At 32.4% G+C, this 19,025-nt stretch overlaps 1 protein-coding gene and 1 long non-coding RNA gene across 2 annotated transcripts; one reads left to right on the plus strand and one right to left on the minus strand.

Annotated features, from left to right (window-relative positions):
• Positions 1-5,146: 5,146 nt before the first annotated feature.
• On the minus strand, positions 5,147-8,846 carry LOC114296402 (uncharacterized). Its single transcript, XR_003641184.2, has 3 exons — positions 8,634-8,846; positions 6,361-6,414; positions 5,147-5,593 (listed from the first exon to the last, which is right to left on the minus strand). It is a non-coding gene; the product is annotated as an uncharacterized LOC114296402 (long non-coding RNA).
• A 7,198-nt stretch (positions 8,847-16,044) lies between these two features.
• LOC114296400 (transcription factor PRE6) lies at positions 16,045-17,751 on the plus strand. Its single transcript, XM_028240690.2, has 2 exons — positions 16,045-16,170; positions 17,596-17,751. The coding sequence occupies exons 1-2, from the start codon at positions 16,045-16,047 to the stop codon at positions 17,749-17,751; spliced, it is 282 nt and encodes a 93-aa protein (XP_028096491.2).
• The last annotated feature ends 1,274 nt before the right edge of the window (positions 17,752-19,025 follow it).

The raw sequence follows: 19,025 nt of genomic DNA on the forward strand, positions 1-19,025 counted from the left end.
GAGCAGGGAAAGTCACGCTCGAGCGGAGTTTCATTGTCTGCATGTTCGCTTGAGCGGGAAAAGCCACGCTCGAACGTGGACCTTATTTTCAGCAAGTTTCAAGAAATGTTTTCCAATGCATTCTTGCATCCTCATTCCATCTTAGGCATTCCTAGGCCATGTTTAAGATTCCATAATAAGACTTAAAGGGTAGAAACACACTAAGAGCCAACGAAGTAAGTCATGTACAATTAGAACGTGTGTTTCAAGTGTGTGTCTGTTATGTGTTATGTAGGTCACGTGCGGAGTACCGTTTGACCAATCTGCTCCGTCTACTTGTCTCAAGGCCAATTGTGAGTAATAACATAGTAAAGTTATGTTCAACTTTATTTATTTTCTGTGTGATGAATTAAGATCTGTTTTCTGAAATGATATGTTCTGTACAATGAATGATTGTCCAATTTCTGATATATATTCGTGACATCCTTAGCATCATGTGATATCTGTTGGCTGTTACCCGGTATCGGAGGTTCCATCATGGAACTTAATCTGTCTGCACTCTGTTACCCGTACTGGAGGCCCCGTCATGGGGGCTCAGCGTGTTTATTTTCTGTTACCCGGATCCGGAGGTTCTTTTATGGAACTGGTTATTCGTAACCCTCACGTGTCTGTATCTGTTCTGTATCTACTCTGTTAATACTAAGGGATGTATCACGTATACTTAAGCATACCTTATGATTTCTGTATATGATCTGGACAAATTATGAATCTGATGTGAAACTAAATTATGATTTTTAAATCTGTACAGACTCATTCATTGATACCCCTTTACTCTGTTATTGTTCACTGAGCTTTCGCTCACAGTTTATATTATGTATGTAAGTGAGCTGGCGCGTGATCAGGGCTAGAGTTGATGGCCTTCATTTCTGTTTTTGTCAGCCAACTGTTGTGCCTCATGAGGAGGTTCCGATCGAAGTCTGGTTACATGACTATTTTGTATTTATACTAGTCTCTGTCTGTTTGTAAAGTCAGGTCTTGGGAATTACACCTTTGTAAATGTTTGTAAATATTGATGTCCTTTGACTGACATGCTTATGTATATATGTAAGTTTTGAAATATTATGTCCCATATATATTATCACAGCTCATCGGACCTTGTCTATTATGTATAATTGCTTCCGCAGCCCCTTATTATATGCTTATCTGTTAAGAGGCCTTCGGTAATCCACGGATTACTGGCCGGTTACGGTGCTAAACCTACAGGGGCAGGTTTGGGTGGTGACAATTACCCTATTAAGATGTCAACTTTTTGGTTTATTAAGTCATTTTGTTTATTTAATTTCCCTTAATGTTCCAAAAATTTGGGGCGTCACAACAATCTTTTTTCCACAAATCAAATATTTAGAAAAAGAAAAAATTGATTTTGTAGATAGTATGAAACAGAGCATTAATGTGTAAAACAGAGCCTCAATATCATTTAAGAACATTAAGCCATGTACTGCTTTCACATATTTCTTACATAAAAAATCATGTTTACTTTTTTGCATTTTAAGTATTGCATATATCGAAGATGGATGATTTAACAATTGCTACCCAAATGGATGTTCATGACGAGGATGATACACAGTGTAAATCTATACTAGGTATGTAATTTGACTTTGAACAATCAGCTTATGATTTTTATAATTCTTATGGAGGAAGAGTTAGATTTAGTATTAGAAAAGAATACGCTCACAAAAGTATGACCGGTGAAATTACTTCAAGGACATTTGTTTGTTCTAAGGAGGGTCTTAGAAAATTTAATAAAAGAGATTTTGCTGTAAGGATTCCTAAGGTGGAGACAAGGACCGGTTATGGTGCTTTGATGAGCATTAAATTGATAGCAAATTGGGAAGTATAGAGTTATCAATTTTGTTGAAACATACAACCATCCCCTTGTAGTAAGTACATGTGCTCATATGCTTCTTTCCCAAAGAAAAAATTTCACTTCTCAATATATTGAAATAGATTTGGCAAATGACTGTGGGATACCTCTTAGGTCATCCTATGAGTTAATGGGTAGACAGGCAGGTAAAAGAGAATGTATTGGGTATTTGAAAAAAGATCAAGAGAATTATTTAAGAACAAAAAGACAAAGAATGTTGGAATTTGGTGAAATAGGGAGCACATTGAAGTATTTTCAAGATCAAACGATACAAAATTCTTCATTCTTTCATTCTATGCAGTTGGATACTGAAGAGAAAATAACAAATATTTTTTGGGCAGATGCTAGAATGATAATTGACTACGGTTAATTTGAGGATGTTGTAACATTTGATACAACAGACAAGATTAATAGAGAGAGCCGACCTTTTGGAGTGAGTGGCATTTTTAGCGGTCCTAGTGGGGTAAGAAGCATTTTAGGAAAGTTTATAGATGAGTATGAGGAGGAAGATGAATTTTTTGCAGCTTGGAAATGCTATGTTAGATGAGTTTGATGTTCATGATAATTCTTGGTTGCAAAGCATTTTTCATTGAAGGAAAAAATGGGTTAGGGCATATGTTAGGTAGACATGGTCAGCAGGGATGAATAGCACACAACTTGGTGAAAGCTTAAATGCTGATTTAAAAGAGTACTTGAGATCAGATTACAATTTCATTCAATTTTTCAGTCACTTCGAAAAGGTGCTTAATGAGAAGCGATATAAGGAATATGAAGGTGAGTATGCATTGTCATATAAGTTGCCTACGATAAAAGTCCAAGTTATGATGTTGATTCAGGCAGGAGATGTTTACACAAAGACTATCTTTGAAGAATTTCAAGATGAATATGTGGGTTCACTTGAGTTATACGTAGCAAATTGTGTTCACAAGGATGATTGTTTGGTTTATATTGTCAAAGCATATCAACAATCTACAATGCGTGAAGTGAAGAAAGACAAATATGATAATTTGTCTTGTTCTTATAGGTTGTTTGAGATGAAAGGAATATTGTGCAGTCATGTTATTAAGGTTCTTAAAGATAAAATGATCATAATGGAAATTCCAAGCCAATATATCCTCAAAAGGTAGACCAAATTAGCAAGAGCTGAAATTGTCCAAGATTACAAAAGACGTGACATTCAAGTTGATCCTAAGTTGGAACAGAGAAGCAGATACAAGTCATTGTGCTCCCTCTTTACTATGATTTCATCCAAGGCATCTAAATTGGAAGAAACATATGAAGATTGTGTTCAAGAAAGGAAAAAATTGCTTGCATTTGTTCAAAATAGGTTGCATATACGTATCACCAATGGATCACTAAAATTAAATGATGCTAGCTCTACAATGAGAACGAATGAAGGTAGTGAAAATGTCTTTCAAGCGAAGGGACTGAAGAAAAAGATTGACCCCATTCGTGGAAGGAAACAAATTAGCTTGGAAAAGGCACTGGAGACTTCAAGAAAGAAAAAGCAACGCGTTCAGGTATTATTTAATTTTTTTTGTGATCTTTACATTCTTTAATTTTTTCAATTTTTGCTACTTGGCTTCATCTAAGTTCTTATCTTTATAAGATGTACAAACATCTTCAAATATTCTTCCGCATATGATGCCACGATATATTTAAGTACCAACTTCAATGTAGGTAATATTTAATTTTTTGTGTTCTTATCTTTACATTTTAAAATTTATTCGAGTTCTTTTGAAGAAATTTTAATTGATAGGATGTACATATATCTTTGAATATACTCCCACATATGAGGCAACAATATGCTAAAGTACCAAATTCAATGCCTTGGACATGGAATGGAGAGCCTCAATATACCAACTTCCAAGCCTTACTTTAAGGATCTACTTTGCTTAAGTCATTGCAATGCTCGACTAGCACACATTACAATCAGGTATGTAACATGAATTATGGTGGGTATCCTTCAATTCTATGCTTTGAACTCATTCTGATTATGTTTTTTACTTCATAGGTTCCCAATCTAAACATTATTTGAAATTCCCCTACACCAATATATCTAGAAATTCTTAGAGACCGATGAAGATTGTTGCAAGTGAAAGATTTTTGTTAACATTAAATTTGGGAATGTTTATTGTCAACACTAAATTTGGGAATGTTTATTGTCAATTTGGATTGTGAATTTTTCTATTGCTATATGGTCGATTGAATCGTAGAAGTGATTTTTTTTTGGTATGGAATTTTATTTTTGGGACAATGAGGAATATCTCGCAAGAGTTGATTTTGTAGATATTGTTGTTGATAAGCATATTTGATGAGGTGGGTATGAGATTGTTTACAGGGATGTATTGCAGGACAACACTAATGTGGTTGAGTTAAATTCACTAGGATTGTGCAGTTGGATTGTGCAGTTGGATTGTTTACAAGGGTTATTTACAGGGATGTGTTGTTTACAAGGATATATTGATAAGCATTTATGTCTGAATATATGGCTTCCAAATTTTAATAACAAAGGAGCATCTAACTTACATATCACTGGATCCAACATAAAAAGAGTTATCAGCCACAAGTGAAACAGAGCAAAAATAATTTTTTCATTTGTAAAATACCATATTGAAAATCCCTCCAATGCTTAAATCATTTGAAGACTTCTTCCTTAGAACAAACAGTTTACAAAATAGTTTGGCATCTTAAAATTAGAAAGCTGGATAAATGAGCCATTTATAATAAACAAGTAACAAAATATGAAACATTAACACCACCAAGGGGACACCCCATTGACTTGGGTCATATAAGCTGAGTATAGAATTCATTAATGTTATACAAATAAATTTTAGATATATATATATATATATGTATATAAAGTTTAGAGTGACTAATAACAGTGGTTCGTTCATTCATTCGTCAACCATTCTATAAAACCATCCGTCCATTCCAAAACCAAATGTATAAGTTTACAACATTCACTTGAACATTAAACAAATTAACACCATTAGCATGTTAAAACCAACACACACTATGCTTGTCATTGAAAGCAATTTCATTGCTCCTTGGTTTGCCTCAAGCAGCTCTAATCTTTGCTCCAATTTATCCAAAGCTTCCTTGTTTCTTTTAGAATCATTCCTCCTCTCATCTTCATTCCTCCCCACATTTGCAACTTCGATTTTCGAAAAGGCGAACATTGTTGCTTAAACTAATGGAGGTGTAAGCCATTGACATGTTACTCCTACTAGTAGCATTTTATCAAATAATTAGTATATAAAAAAAAAACAATGTCAATGTGTAAATTAATGCTCTACTTAGAAATGGAGGACCCTACTTGTCACACCCTAAACCTAGGCATAACCGGCCGTGGCCCCCAGGGCCTTAGCCCAAGGCACACGTAAGCCTAAATATGAATCCATAATCACATTAAACAACTAAACAATAGTCCAATAATAAATAACCAAACTCAATCCAGTGACATACCACAAGTATAAACGGCAAAACCAACCGTAATCAATACCATCCAAACATATGGGATATAAACAGTCCACATATCAAAATAATCCTAAATGAACCTCAATAAAAATAAAAATAAATATGCACAACCTTGACATGACAATCTAAAACAAAATAAATGAATGTCCTACAGGTCCATGCAATTGAGTCCCCACTATGCCATGAGTCCACTTTAAGTCCTTCTAACGCCTGGAAATGATAAACAACTAAGTCAGCTGATAGCTTAGTGAGTAGCAACATGGATAGTAAATACAGTTTTGAAAACAAGGTTCAATTCCAAAATAAGATATATGTCATAGAAACTAGATTGACATACAGTTTGGTAAAGACAATCTGTTTCAAAAAGAAAGTTTCACAGTTCAACAGTTAAAATACTCATGTCTCTCAAGAACATGATAAATGATATTTTTCACTTAAAACAGATTACAACATGAACACCAATAATTTTCTGGGTACCAAAAAATAACAAATAATATGCCACACAGTTCTCAAAGCTATAAGCCCCGTTGGATCCAATACCGAACTAAAAGTCATCCTCAGGGTGGTAACCTGGGCCTTTTCTCTAAGACGACCCGATTGAAGGTCACCTAGCTTAACCTAGGTCTTTTCCTTACAATCGTTGAGCACTAGAGTCATTACGGTCTAACCTGGATCTGTTCCCTAGTGGCTAGAGTCACCACATACAGTGGAATAATTTTCCTGGACTAAATACACAGATGGTCCCAATAATCAATACACATCAGTTTCGCAAAACATGGTAGTTCATCATTATAAACATGAGACCAAAAAAAAATAGTTTACAGTATGCCAAGTTCACATATGTTTCAGAAATAATTTGATTCTATTGATAATATAATAATTTATCAAAACAGTTTAATCCTGAAACAATAATTTAATTTTTCAACAGTTCAGGATAGGGGAACATTTATAAAAATATGTAGCATGAAACTACTCACCTGAAAATGAAATAATATAATCCTCGAATAGAGTATGAAAGTCCAACTGGTGCCCTGAACCAAGTATGAAAACTACATGTCACTACTAATTTAAAAATATTAAAGAATAAGAACTAAGTAACCCCAAACTAAAGCGCACTAACACAACTCAATTCAACTCACCGTTACTCTTAAATATTACCTAAGTTCATGTTCTTCAAGGTCTAAAATCACCCAAGACATGGGTTCCGATCGAAACTTAACTAAAAGTGACTTTGAGATAAAATAGAGTTTTAAATAAGTTTTTTCAATCTATTCGCTAACTTTGAAAATTAAAAACCCACTCCACGTTGTTCAAAAAATTCTAAAACCCTCCAGATATCAACTAATATATCCTGAGTTTCAAACCCAAATGGTTTCACTTGATTTGCTTATCAAAATAATTATCTACAATTAATTATATCTAAATAGGTTATTTTCTGCAGCACTTTAAAGAAATTAATGGTTCTCTTAGTATACATGAGCAATCAATGCAAGGCCAAAAAGGTACGAAACTAGACTTGTAACCGGTTCTAATGACGCTCATTTGATAATTTTTGGATTTATACCCAAAGAGAACAACACTCCCGAATTTACTGTTTAAACCAGTTTTCTGGACAGATTTGAACACATCAGTTTATATGGATTTTGACTCCCAAAAATTATGAAAAAATTCATATATGCAATTCAATATGTAATTGATCTACTGTAAAAAAAATTCATTCGTTTGATATGGTTTCTTGATTTTTAAAGTTCGTGATTATGTACAGAATTTTTGAACTAAGAATAATACCTATTCTTTTTACATGAATTTAACTCCTCAGATTTCTTAACAGTATATATATATATATAGACACAAAATATATACACCTACAACTTCTCCATCAATGAATTATACAGCAATAGAATAAGGACAAAGAACAAAGAAAGAAGAGAAGAAAATCTAAGAGGCCACAAGGCACAACACACACAAAGTTCTCCTTCTTGGCTACAACAATAATCTTGATGATTGAATCATCCCTCACTTTCCTTCATAACCCACGGCTGCTAGGGCATCTAGTGTTGTGGAAAACAATTATAACAAGAGTTAGAGTTTTTGTTATCCTTATATACATATGTATCTAACCAAAAGGCTCTAATTTACTATCTCTTTATATTATTTTAATTTTTATCTCCATTAAAATATAAATATTATTAGATCAAAATATGCTTACTAATTTGACACTTAAATTTATTTATTTATTTTTTAAATAATAAATCTTACATCTAAATTAAAGACTTTTACTATAAATTTATTTAGGTTTAAAAATTAATTAAAAGACCTTCCAAATATTTAATTTACACTTTAGGATTCACCACCAAAATATTTTGAGAACGTAATATTATTATTATTTAATTATTTACTTGATTTGTATATTCGGTTTTTCACACTACTAAGGATGGAGAATCTCTCTATATTAATAATGTCAAATTGCCCATAGAATGAAAAAGAAACCAAGAAAATGGAAAATGGAGGACTCTAATATTCAGTCATAAGCATTTCACAGAGGCATAAGTACTAAGTTCCCCAGTCAATAGGCATTTCATCACACACAATTCATTTTTCAAAATCATAAAGTATTTCATTGGGACATTTTATCATACACTTGTAATGCAAAATGTGAGTATAGACAGAATCACACATTTTTCAATTTAAATAACATTTTTCAAAATCACAACACATTTCAACAAGTCTATTTTCATAATCACACAGGTTTTTATCATGGTGATTAAATAGAGAGGATTTATAAAAATAAAAAACATAAACTTATTGAAATGCCTACCACTAAACAACTTGTTTCATAGTCACACAGGTTTTCATCATGGCGTGGACAGTTATAACACCAAAAACAAAAACAAAAAAAAATTACTGAAATGCCTACCCACCAAATAGCTTGTTTCATAATCACACAGATTTCTTCATGGGGATTAAACGTAAACGGATAGTTATAAAATTTAAAAAAAAAAAAACCTTATTGAAATGCCTACCCATCAAACAACTTGTTTCATAATCATGGGGAATGGAGAGGGTTTATATATATATAAAAAAAAAAAAAAAACAAAGAAAACAAAAAAATCTGTCCTTTTCTTGGTTGTTATTGGAGGAGATTTGGGGACTTAGGACTTCTAGAGAGAGAGAGAGAGAGAGAGAGGGGGTTCAGTTTTCGATCTGGTCTACAGAAAAAGAGTGTATATGAAGGGTTCCAGTTACTTACACTCTATTTGGCCAAAATGACAAAAATTAGCGTCATTTTGTTTGTCTCTTGAGCTTCAAAGATATGGCTCCCTTCTCACTCGTCGGATCTATTGTCGTCACGCGTCTCCATTTAGTAGATATGGCTAGAGGGTGTCGGATTGTAAAGGACTGGAGAGGAGGTGAATCCCAAAAAACTACTTTTAATCTCTTTGTCAAAAGAAACCTAAGTGAATGTCTCAGTCATATCAATTAGGGTATGATAATGGGTCAGATAATTTTAGGTTTTGTGTGCAAATTTATAATTTCAAATATAACTAATTTTGTGATACAATTTCATATTTTAGTCTAATCTTAACAATTTTGACTTATCTAGTTATATATTAGAAATTAATTTTACCCCTTTTAATATTTCCTCAAATCTTTTCTTTTAAAATTAAATTAAAATAAATATAATTGAATTGAGTATTTTGACATCCCTAAGTGGGGTCCTGAAATTTCAAAACCTCACATGATAATGGTCGAGAGAGACAAATGGATGGGGGTTTTAATTACATTGCCTCTCTCTCTTATTAATAGGAAAGTCTCTTTCCCATATAAATGTACCAGATTTTGGACACGACACGTGCCCTGTCTGGCAAGGCACGTGACATGGGAGATTCTTAAGTCAGTGATGGTTGTGACACTCTCGTGGTCATGTCCCTGCCACGGAGGAAATTACACACAATTATTTGAGTTTGTGACTCCACCCTATACATTATTAATTTTTCCAAAGTCACCACACTCACAAAATATATTATATATTAAAATAATTTTTTTTAGATAAATTACATTCACTTTTTTAAAAATTTGATAATATTATTTTTTTAAATGTATATTTATTTTGTTTATTTCAGTATCTAAACACCATATGTATTAATTTTATCTATTTTAGTTTTACAAAAAAAAAAAAAATAGTATAATTACATCAAAAATATAAAACAAATTGTATTTTTTTTAAATTTCAAAAACACTTCACGTAAATTAATTTATCCTAATTTCTCAAAGATTTATTAAAATTTGGTCCAACTTGATTTGTAGCTTGAACTTACTTGCATAAGCCCAAACTCAATTTTTGCTCCATTTTTTTTGAGATTTACCAAAATTCAATACCCACCCCCCCCCCCCCCCCCCCAAAAAAAAAAAAAACTTTTTGTCCTAAATTAATGTATTGAATTTGTTTTTATAAAAAATATCTCATAAAATTACAAATATAGAACATAATAAGAAAATTTGTTCAGGTATGCCTACCAAACAATAAAATATATTACATTGCAAGATGGTTTAATCTAATGAAAAGTTAATTAGTATTTTATATGTATATTTCATGTTTATTATATTAATATTATACTTAAAAGTTGGGTTGTTTGAATTATGAGAATTTGAGCTAAAATTTTGAATTTGATTCGGGTCAGAAAAATTTAACCAAAGTTTTGATCAAATTTTAAATTCTGCAATTCAAATCTTAAAATTTTGCAATTTAGACTTCAGTAGTTTAGATTGTGTCCACTCAATTTGCATCCTTAAATAATAACAAGAGATACCTAAAATTAAAAATACTCAAAACATGAAATGTATAGATGAAATTTAAATATATATATATATATATATATAACCCATGTGGGATAACATAAAAGAACATGATCTTGATGTTAACATAAATTTCAGAACTTCATGTTTCGGATCATTTACCATGTGTATTATCAAGAGATCAAGACAAAATGACATACCTGAATCCATTGATGAACGGTTAAACGGAAGCGTCTGATTGTCAATAAAACCTTAATATTGACTTTGTTAGAGCCTTCTAATCCTTTCCCTTATGTGCCTTATGTTTCTCCTTGAGAGGATTTAGAAAACAAAACAGTATTCTTGTTTTTTTCACTCTTGGGAAGGAATAGGGACCATAACCTTTTAAAGGTTGTAATTGGTTTTCATAACTGAAAGGTAATGAAAACCAATAAATTAACCATTATTGGTTTCATAACTGAAAGGTAATAAAAACTAATAAATTAACCATTAGTTTCATAACTGAAAGGTAATAAAAACTAATAAATTAACCATTATTATTATTGGTTTTAAAACTGAAAGGTAATGAAAACCAACTTTAACCAATATGTTTTAATTTCTATTTCTGCCCCTCATAGAAATAGAAATTATACAACTAGTATCTACACATTAGGTCCATAACACATATATACCCTTAAGCCTATTAACTAAATTGAATCACTTAAATTGTAGGCTTCTTATAAATGATAACACCACATTTAATTATGTGGTCCCATTGAGACATTATCTAACAATCTCCCACTGGACCACATATGTATCCTGAAAAATGTGCTTAACTTTAGTGAGCTCAGAAATTTGTTATCATAACTTGAGGGTATCCAAACAATCTTGTCCATTAACTATATTAATATAGGATCAAAGCGGTTTTCGTTACATTAATCGTAACTCGACCCACCAATGGTCACGTATACGAATACAGCTAAATGACATAGATCAATCATGGATGCGTAGCATGGAAATTACATGTGATGTGATCCGTACATGCCTATTTCCAACTGGTCCTACTTAACTTTATTAAGATCAATACTTCACAGTACGTAACAGAGTGTAATAAACTGAATACCTCATTTCTGCAGAAATTAATCTAATTACATAGATAAAACTCAAGGCTGACATAAAGCAGTAATATAAATACAAACTCCCACTAAACCAGAATGTTCTCAAATAGAACAACACCCATATGAGCAGTGTGCTCATGAAAGACCTTGGGTGGTAGTCCCTTCGTAAGTGGATCTGCTATCATGGAGTTTGTCCCAATGTGCTCTATGGAAATCTGTCCACTCTGCACTCTTTCTTTTACAACTAGGAACTTGATATCAATATGCTTTGATTTTGTCGAGCTCCTGTTGTTATTGGAATATAAAACTGCAGACTTATTGTCACAATATATCTTAAGTGGTCTATCAGTGCCTTCCAAAATACGCAACCCAGTGACAAAATTCCGCAGCCATATCCCTTGGTTTGATGCCTCATAACATGCTACAAATTCTGCAGCCATGGTGGATGAAGCTATGAGCGTCTGCTTTGCAGACCTCCAAGAAATTGCTCCGCCAGCTAACAGATAAATATAGCCTGATGTGGATTTCCTACTGTCTTGGCATCCAGCAAAATCGGAGTCGGAATATCCAATGACCTCTAACTTATCTGATCTCCTATATGTGAGCATATATTCCTTTGTTCTCTGTAAATATCGCATAACACGCTTGACTGCTTTCCAATGATCCATGCCAGGATTACTTAAATATCTGCCTAACATGCCAACTATAAACGCAATATCCGGACGCGTACATACTTGAGCATACATTAGACTCCCTACAGCCGAGGCATAAGGAATCTTCTGCATTTCTTGAATTTCAAGACTGTTCTTCGGGCATTGGCTGAGACTAAACTTGTCTCCCTTAGCAACCGGGGTTTCACCTGATTTACAATTTTGCATGCCAAATCTAATGAGTATTTTTTCTATATAGCTCCTTTGTGATAATCCCAGAATACCTCGAGAACGATCTCGGAGTATTTCGATTCCTAATACAAAGGAAGCATCACCAAGATCTTTCATTTCAAAATTCTTAGATAGAAATCTCTTGGTGTCATGCAATAAGTTTATATCGTTTGTGGCAAGCAATATGTCGTCAACATATAAAACCAAAAATATGTGTTTACTCCCACTGAACTTGTGATACACACATTCATCAACAACGTTAGTTTCAAAACCATACGAAGTGAGAACTTGATGAAATTTGAAGTACCACTGACGAGAAGCTTGTTTGAGTCCATAGATGGATTTAGTCAATTTGCAAACCATATTCTTTGGGTCTCCTGACACAAAGTTTTCTGGCTGCACCATATAAATTGTTTCTTTAATGTCACCATTAAGAAAAGCTGTTTTGACATCCATCTGATGCAACTCAAGATCAAAATATGCAACAAGCGCCATAATTGTCCTAAAAGAATCTTTCGAAGAAACTGGAGAGAAAGTTTCTTTAAAGTCAATTCCTTCTTTTTGAGTAAAGCCTTTGGCTACAAGACGTGCCTTATACCTCTCCACATTACCATTTGAATCCCTTTTGGTTTTAAATATCCATTTACAACCTACGGGTTTCGCACCAACTGGTAATGAGACAAGTTCCCAAACTTTATTGTCTTGCATAGACTTATATTCTTCATTCATGGCTTCTATCCACTTATGAGAGTTGGAACTTTCCATGGCTTGACGAAAGTTGATTGGATCATCTTTCGACATTCCATTTTTTACCTCATGTTCCTGGAGATATACAATATAATCATCTGAAAATGCAAATCTCCTTTCTCTGGTGGATCGCCTTAATGGCACAGATTCTTGAGGTTGAGGTTGTAGAGTTTGTTCCTCAGGAACAATTACCTCATCTTGAATGGGGGTTTGAACTATATTATCTTGAACAACATTGTCTGGTTGAGGATCCGAAATTACTTCTCGAGCAATGACAGGTATAGGAATAGGAACCTGTGATTGGTCAAAAGTAGTAGGAAGTGGGATTACTCCTGCTTCCTCCTCAAAGACAATATCTCTAACTGGATTTCTCCCCCCAAACTCAACATCCTCAAAAAATGTTGCAATTCCCGTCTCAAATATTGACCTATTTGTGGGATCATAAAACTTGTAACCCCGTAAATAAAAGGAATAAATAATTATGCTCACATTAAGTTACCAAACAGATAATCTCTAAATAAATTAATTTAATGACAACATCTCAAGATACCTAGCACAACATTAATACCAAGCCTTTGGGCAGTGATATTAACTGTAAGTGGTATTCTTGTTGTAATGATCAAACATTGACAATAAGTTATGTCAAATAACAAATCTATCTTTTGATGGATTTATTATTCACATTAGGTTTCCTTGACAATTGGCACATGTTTATCACCACAAAATGTGTGTGTAATTCTGCCAAGTATTAATCATGTCTTTGGACTGATAAATACCCGCATGAGATACACAGACATGAACTTCAAAACATTCCATATAAAACAATCAAGACAAGAGAGATCACTTTTGTGACATCTTGTTTGAATTGACTTATATTGAGAATGTTAGAAAATTAAATTTCTGTAGACGTTGTATGAAATTACATTAAATTTAAAGATTTCTAAATTTGTTACCCCGTATATGTTATATAATCTGCAGCAATCCCAATTATATATATATACATATATAAAAAAAAACTGCCCACCGAATCATTTTACAATTCCAGAAAACAGATTGCCATTTTCACAGAACAAAATAGGAAAAAACAGAATTTACATCCATAAGAAAATTCAGAATCTGATTCTAGGAAACTAAATAGAATGAATAAAGCATATCAATTCTGACAATACACATGATATAACCGCTCTGATACCACTTGTTAACATAAATTTCAGAACTTCATGTTTCGGATCATTTACCATGTGTATTATCAAGAGATCAAGACAAAATGACATACCTGAATCCATTGATGAACGGTTAAACGGAAGCGTCTGATTGTCAATAAAACCTTAATATTGACTTTGTTAGAGCCTTCTAATCCTTTCCCTTATGTGCCTTATGTTTCTCCTTGAGAGGATTTAGAAAACAAAACAGTATTCTTGTTTTTTTCACTCTTGGGAAGGAATAGGGACCATAACCTTTTAAAGGTTGTAATTGGTTTTCATAACTGAAAGGTAATGAAAACCAATAAATTAACCATTATTGGTTTCATAACTGAAAGGTAATAAAAACTAATAAATTAACCATTAGTTTCATAACTGAAAGGTAATAAAAACTAATAAATTAACCATTATTATTATTGGTTTTAAAACTGAAAGGTAATGAAAACCAACTTTAACCAATATGTTTTAATTTCTATTTCTGCCCCTCATAGAAATAGAAATTATACAACTAGTATCTACACATTAGGTCCATAACACATATATACCCTTAAGCCTATTAACTAAATTGAATCACTTAAATTGTAGGCTTCTTATAAATGATAACACCACATTTAATTATGTGGTTCCATTGAGACATTATCTAACACTTGAACCCCACACATTATGGGATTCATACCCATGTTTTTTAAAAACAAAAATTTTTTAGGCAGTTAGAATTGTAAAATTGCTGAGAGATTTCTTATTTGGTGACGAAGCTTCGACAGGTAATAGTGTTGTCGCTGTTTTAATGCATGTTTAGGGTTTGTATAATACAACATAATCATGAAATGTTATATTATTAGATCATGTTTACGACAAACAGAATAATATTAATATATGGTGTTAGATTTGTTGTTGTGGGTAATTTATTATGTGAAAGTGCCAGTTGCGATTTCAACTGTCATTGTGTACAACAAGGAACAACATGACATGTGATCTAGATTTATGACTAGTCTAAAGTCCATGCAATTTGCACATATGAAATTAATTGACATCCGAAGCCAATTTGGCATATTCTCATTTGGGGATCAAAAAGTAGCAAAGAATTAACCACATAAATATATAGATAAAGTAATTTGAGTGAAATTATATATTTTATGATATGTCTCATTTTGTGATACTGCCAGATGATATAATCGTTATATTTAATATTTATTTTTTTAGACTACGGATGAGAAAGCGTCCCGCACCTCTTCACTCCATGTTGTTTTCTTGCCTTGATGAGACAGCAGAAAAATTTGCATATCTATCCAGTCTCATTCTAATTATATATATATATATATATATATTTCTCATCTTAAATATTTTTTCAAAAATCTTTACTACTCTGCCTATCTTTTAAAATTTATTACCATTTTTCATTGACCAACTTCATCGTATAAAAAATGTTGTTACCATTCCCCATAGTATTTTGTTTAAATTGGGAGAAGAAGTTAACTAGTACCCAATGATCACATGGTCATGTATATTGAAAGAAATACACGAAGGCCCACTTTGCTATCACTCGAACAAACACTCTCACTTCAAATCTAACCCCAACTTGGGAGCACACAGGAAAAAAGAAGTTATGCTTCTCCCTCTCTCTCTCTCTCACACAAACATAACAAGTGTAGTCCACTGCTTTCTCCCATGCAATTGTCTTCTTCACATCCAACATCACTGTCTACGTTATGTACTCTCTCTTTCTCTCTTCCCCCTCCCCTCTCTCTCTCTTCTCTTCTTGTGGTCCTTCCTCTTTATATTTCTCTCTCTTAATTATCATTTTTTCATGTCATTCCATATCTAACACTAGTTCTTCTTTCTTCCTACAAGCCAGTGAAGATTCCTTTCTCTCCATATTAAACTACATAGGGTCAATTTTTGACACAGCCAAATACTCCCTATATTGCAAACAAACTATGTCTAGCAGAAGATCAAGGCAGTCCTCAGGTGGGACTTCGAGGATCACAGATGATCAGATCGTTGATCTTGTCTCCAAGTTACAACAACTTCTTCCCGAGATTCGCAACCGGCGCGCCAACAAGGTTCGCTCTCTCTCCTCTCTCTCTCTCTCTCTCTCTCTAAATGTATATACAAGTTTGTGTATGCATGTGTTTTAGTGTTTGTACGTGCGTGTATTTATATATATATATATATATATATGCGTGTCTTAGAGTTAAAATTCTTTTATGGAGCAATTTCAAAACAGTAGTATAGACACACAAAAAAAAAAAAAAAAAAATTACAAAAACATGTGGGGGTGCGATGGGGGCGTAAGTGAAAATTGTGAGAGTGCAGTGTGACTTGTATCCTTTTATATTTGTGTAATTTTTTTTTTCCTGATTGGGATGTAATTTCATTTTCTTTTATTTCTTGTAAATACAGTAATATTAAACATACAAATGTATATTAATACTATTTAAAAAAAATATATATATACCATTTATCTTCTTAAACACATATTAATGTATATTAATTGGTTATTATTCTTTTTTATATTGATCATTTACCATATATGTAGTTATGTAATTTTTGACCGTAGGCAACAAGAAAGTACACATGAGGTTAAGGGTCTTTATTACAGTCGCGTATATGGTTGGTCCATGGAGTGGGTGCCAACTCATGTTATGTCAAAAGAATTCACACGTAGCGCATCTTGACCATGTTCTCAACATAATCATATTAAAATTCAGGATCAAAAAATAAAAAATAAAAAGGAAAAGAAAAGAGAATCATATTAAAATCACTAATTATATGAATTTTAAGATATGCTTATATAGTTAGGGTGCAAAATTTCATACTTACAAGAAATGATTATCCTAAAAGGTAAGTCTAATTTTTCTTGTCATAATTTTTTTACAGTGATTTTGTGATACTTTTTTATTATTATTATTTTTTTTATCACATATGTTAGTAAAACACATAATTCGATTGCTCCACTTAAAATACTAGTTTAATGACTTTAAAATCACACAACCTAATCCTAACTACATAACTTTAAGCATAAGCCATCTAAAATCATATTCATCGTCTATTTTTTAAGATTGGGTTCTCTACAATGATATGATAATTCTAAACATTATTGCACAATTAGGTAAGTATATCAAGAAAAGGCCAAGATCCCCACCCCCTCCTCCCTGCCCTCTGTCTCTCTCTCTCTCAATACTGTTGAATCATATTAAAATATCCAATTACATGAATTTTAAGACATGATCAAATGATTATGTTGCATTAGGATAAGAGACATATGTTTGTAATTAAGTTGATTATTCTCATTATTGCCTATATCACACATTTTCCATTTAAATTGTTCTTATTATGTCTACTCAAATTTCAAATTTTAAATTTCATCTCCTTAATTCATCTACATTCAAAATTTTCTTTTTCTAGATGAGGGTTCTAACCTTCAACTATTTCTGTACATGCGATGCAGATATGCTTATAGTTTACATATATATGTGTGTATGTAGGTTTCAGCTCCAAAGGTGTTACAGGAGACATGCAACTACATAAGGAACTTGCACAAAGAGGTGGATGATCTAAGCGACCGACTCTCTCAATTGTTGGCAACCATTGATGCTAATAGTCCTGAAGCTGCCATTATTAGGAGTTTGATTATTCAATGAACTTTTCTACATTGCTCTATAGCTAGCTTGTTCTTCTTTCAAGGATTTAGTTAGTACTAGGCCAATCATGGGTTAGAAATTTAATTATTATACATGTATGATATGGGGTGATAAGGAAAAAGGTTGAGACCCCTTTTTTCTTGAGATTGATCAAATTTTTGTTTTTTGTTTTTTTTTTCCTCCTATCACTCACTGACATGTGTCTGTGGGAGTTGTGGGGTCAAGAAAAAAAAGGAGTCTATCATTTCTGAGGTGATAATAATATGAGTAGTGTTCCCTTTGAATACATGTAGTAACAATAAAAGGCTTTTGTACTTGCAAATTCTTCAATATATAAAGTTTAATTCAGTTATTGCTAGATTTAACTTTAATTTTTGATAAAGGCTATGAGGTGTTTTGTAAAATATAACTAACATTTTGCCATATTGAACAAGAGGGGCCACTGGACATCTTTTTGCGAAATTGATAGAAACCTTTACAAGTAACAGACACACACATCAATCTTGGCAAGGAGTACAAAAAATAGGTACAATCATATTGAAGAAGAGAGGAAAAAAAAGCTTGGTTGTCATTAATTAAAAACATAACTCAATTTACATGAAAAAAATATTGACAGTAATACTTTTTTAACTTCTAAAAAATTCAAAAGCTAAAAAAACTAATGTCAAGCTCACTTGTTAGACTTTTGACTCATTTTGTTCACCTAATTTTTATATACATATATTTTACATTTTTTTTTTCCTGCTAGGATGTATAACATGGTCAACATTAATCTAAATCTCTAACATCAAGGTTAACCCAAAGACTAATACGTGAAGTCCTACTTAATCAGTCTTGTTACATATTTAGAAAATTTATTTACAATTATACCTCCAATTAAAATATGTGAATAAAATTTATTCTAAATATGACCAACAGCACATTACCTTTAAATTTAAAAGTCAATTTTTTGATTTTTTTAGGTCATATTACATGGCTATTTTTTTACATATTTTTTCTTAAAAAAAAAACCAAAAAGCTAACTTTAACGAAGTATTGTCTACTTAATTGTCATGGCTAACTGATTTTTTTTAATTTTTTTTTCTCTCTCTCTTTATTTTTTGCATCCCTTTTTTATTTCATTTAAATTGTCAAGATTGAGAATCTGACACCTAAGGCCAACTTCACTCCACCCGATAGCCCAGGTGTGGTGGTGATTGCTTTAATTTGTTTGAATTATCATTTTCCAAATATACACACTATCATATTTGTGTTTGAATCAATAAATAGAGCGT

This window comes from Camellia sinensis, chromosome 4 (assembly GCF_055761805.1).
Source record: "Camellia sinensis isolate YWXY chromosome 4, ASM5576180v1, whole genome shotgun sequence".
Taxonomy (NCBI): Eukaryota; Viridiplantae; Streptophyta; class Magnoliopsida; order Ericales; family Theaceae; genus Camellia; species Camellia sinensis.

What these genes read in the sequence shown, in the direction of transcription:
- LOC114296400 (XM_028240690.2), top strand. Translation starts at nt 16,045, where the DNA reads ATGTCTAGCAGAAGATCAAGGCAGTCCTCAGGTGGGACTTCGAGGATC. An exon ending in GCAACCGGCGCGCCAACAAG is followed by an intron (nt 16,171 to 17,595) that starts GTTCGCTCTCTC and finishes GTGTGTATGTAG; the next exon opens with GTTTCAGCTCCAAAGGTGTT.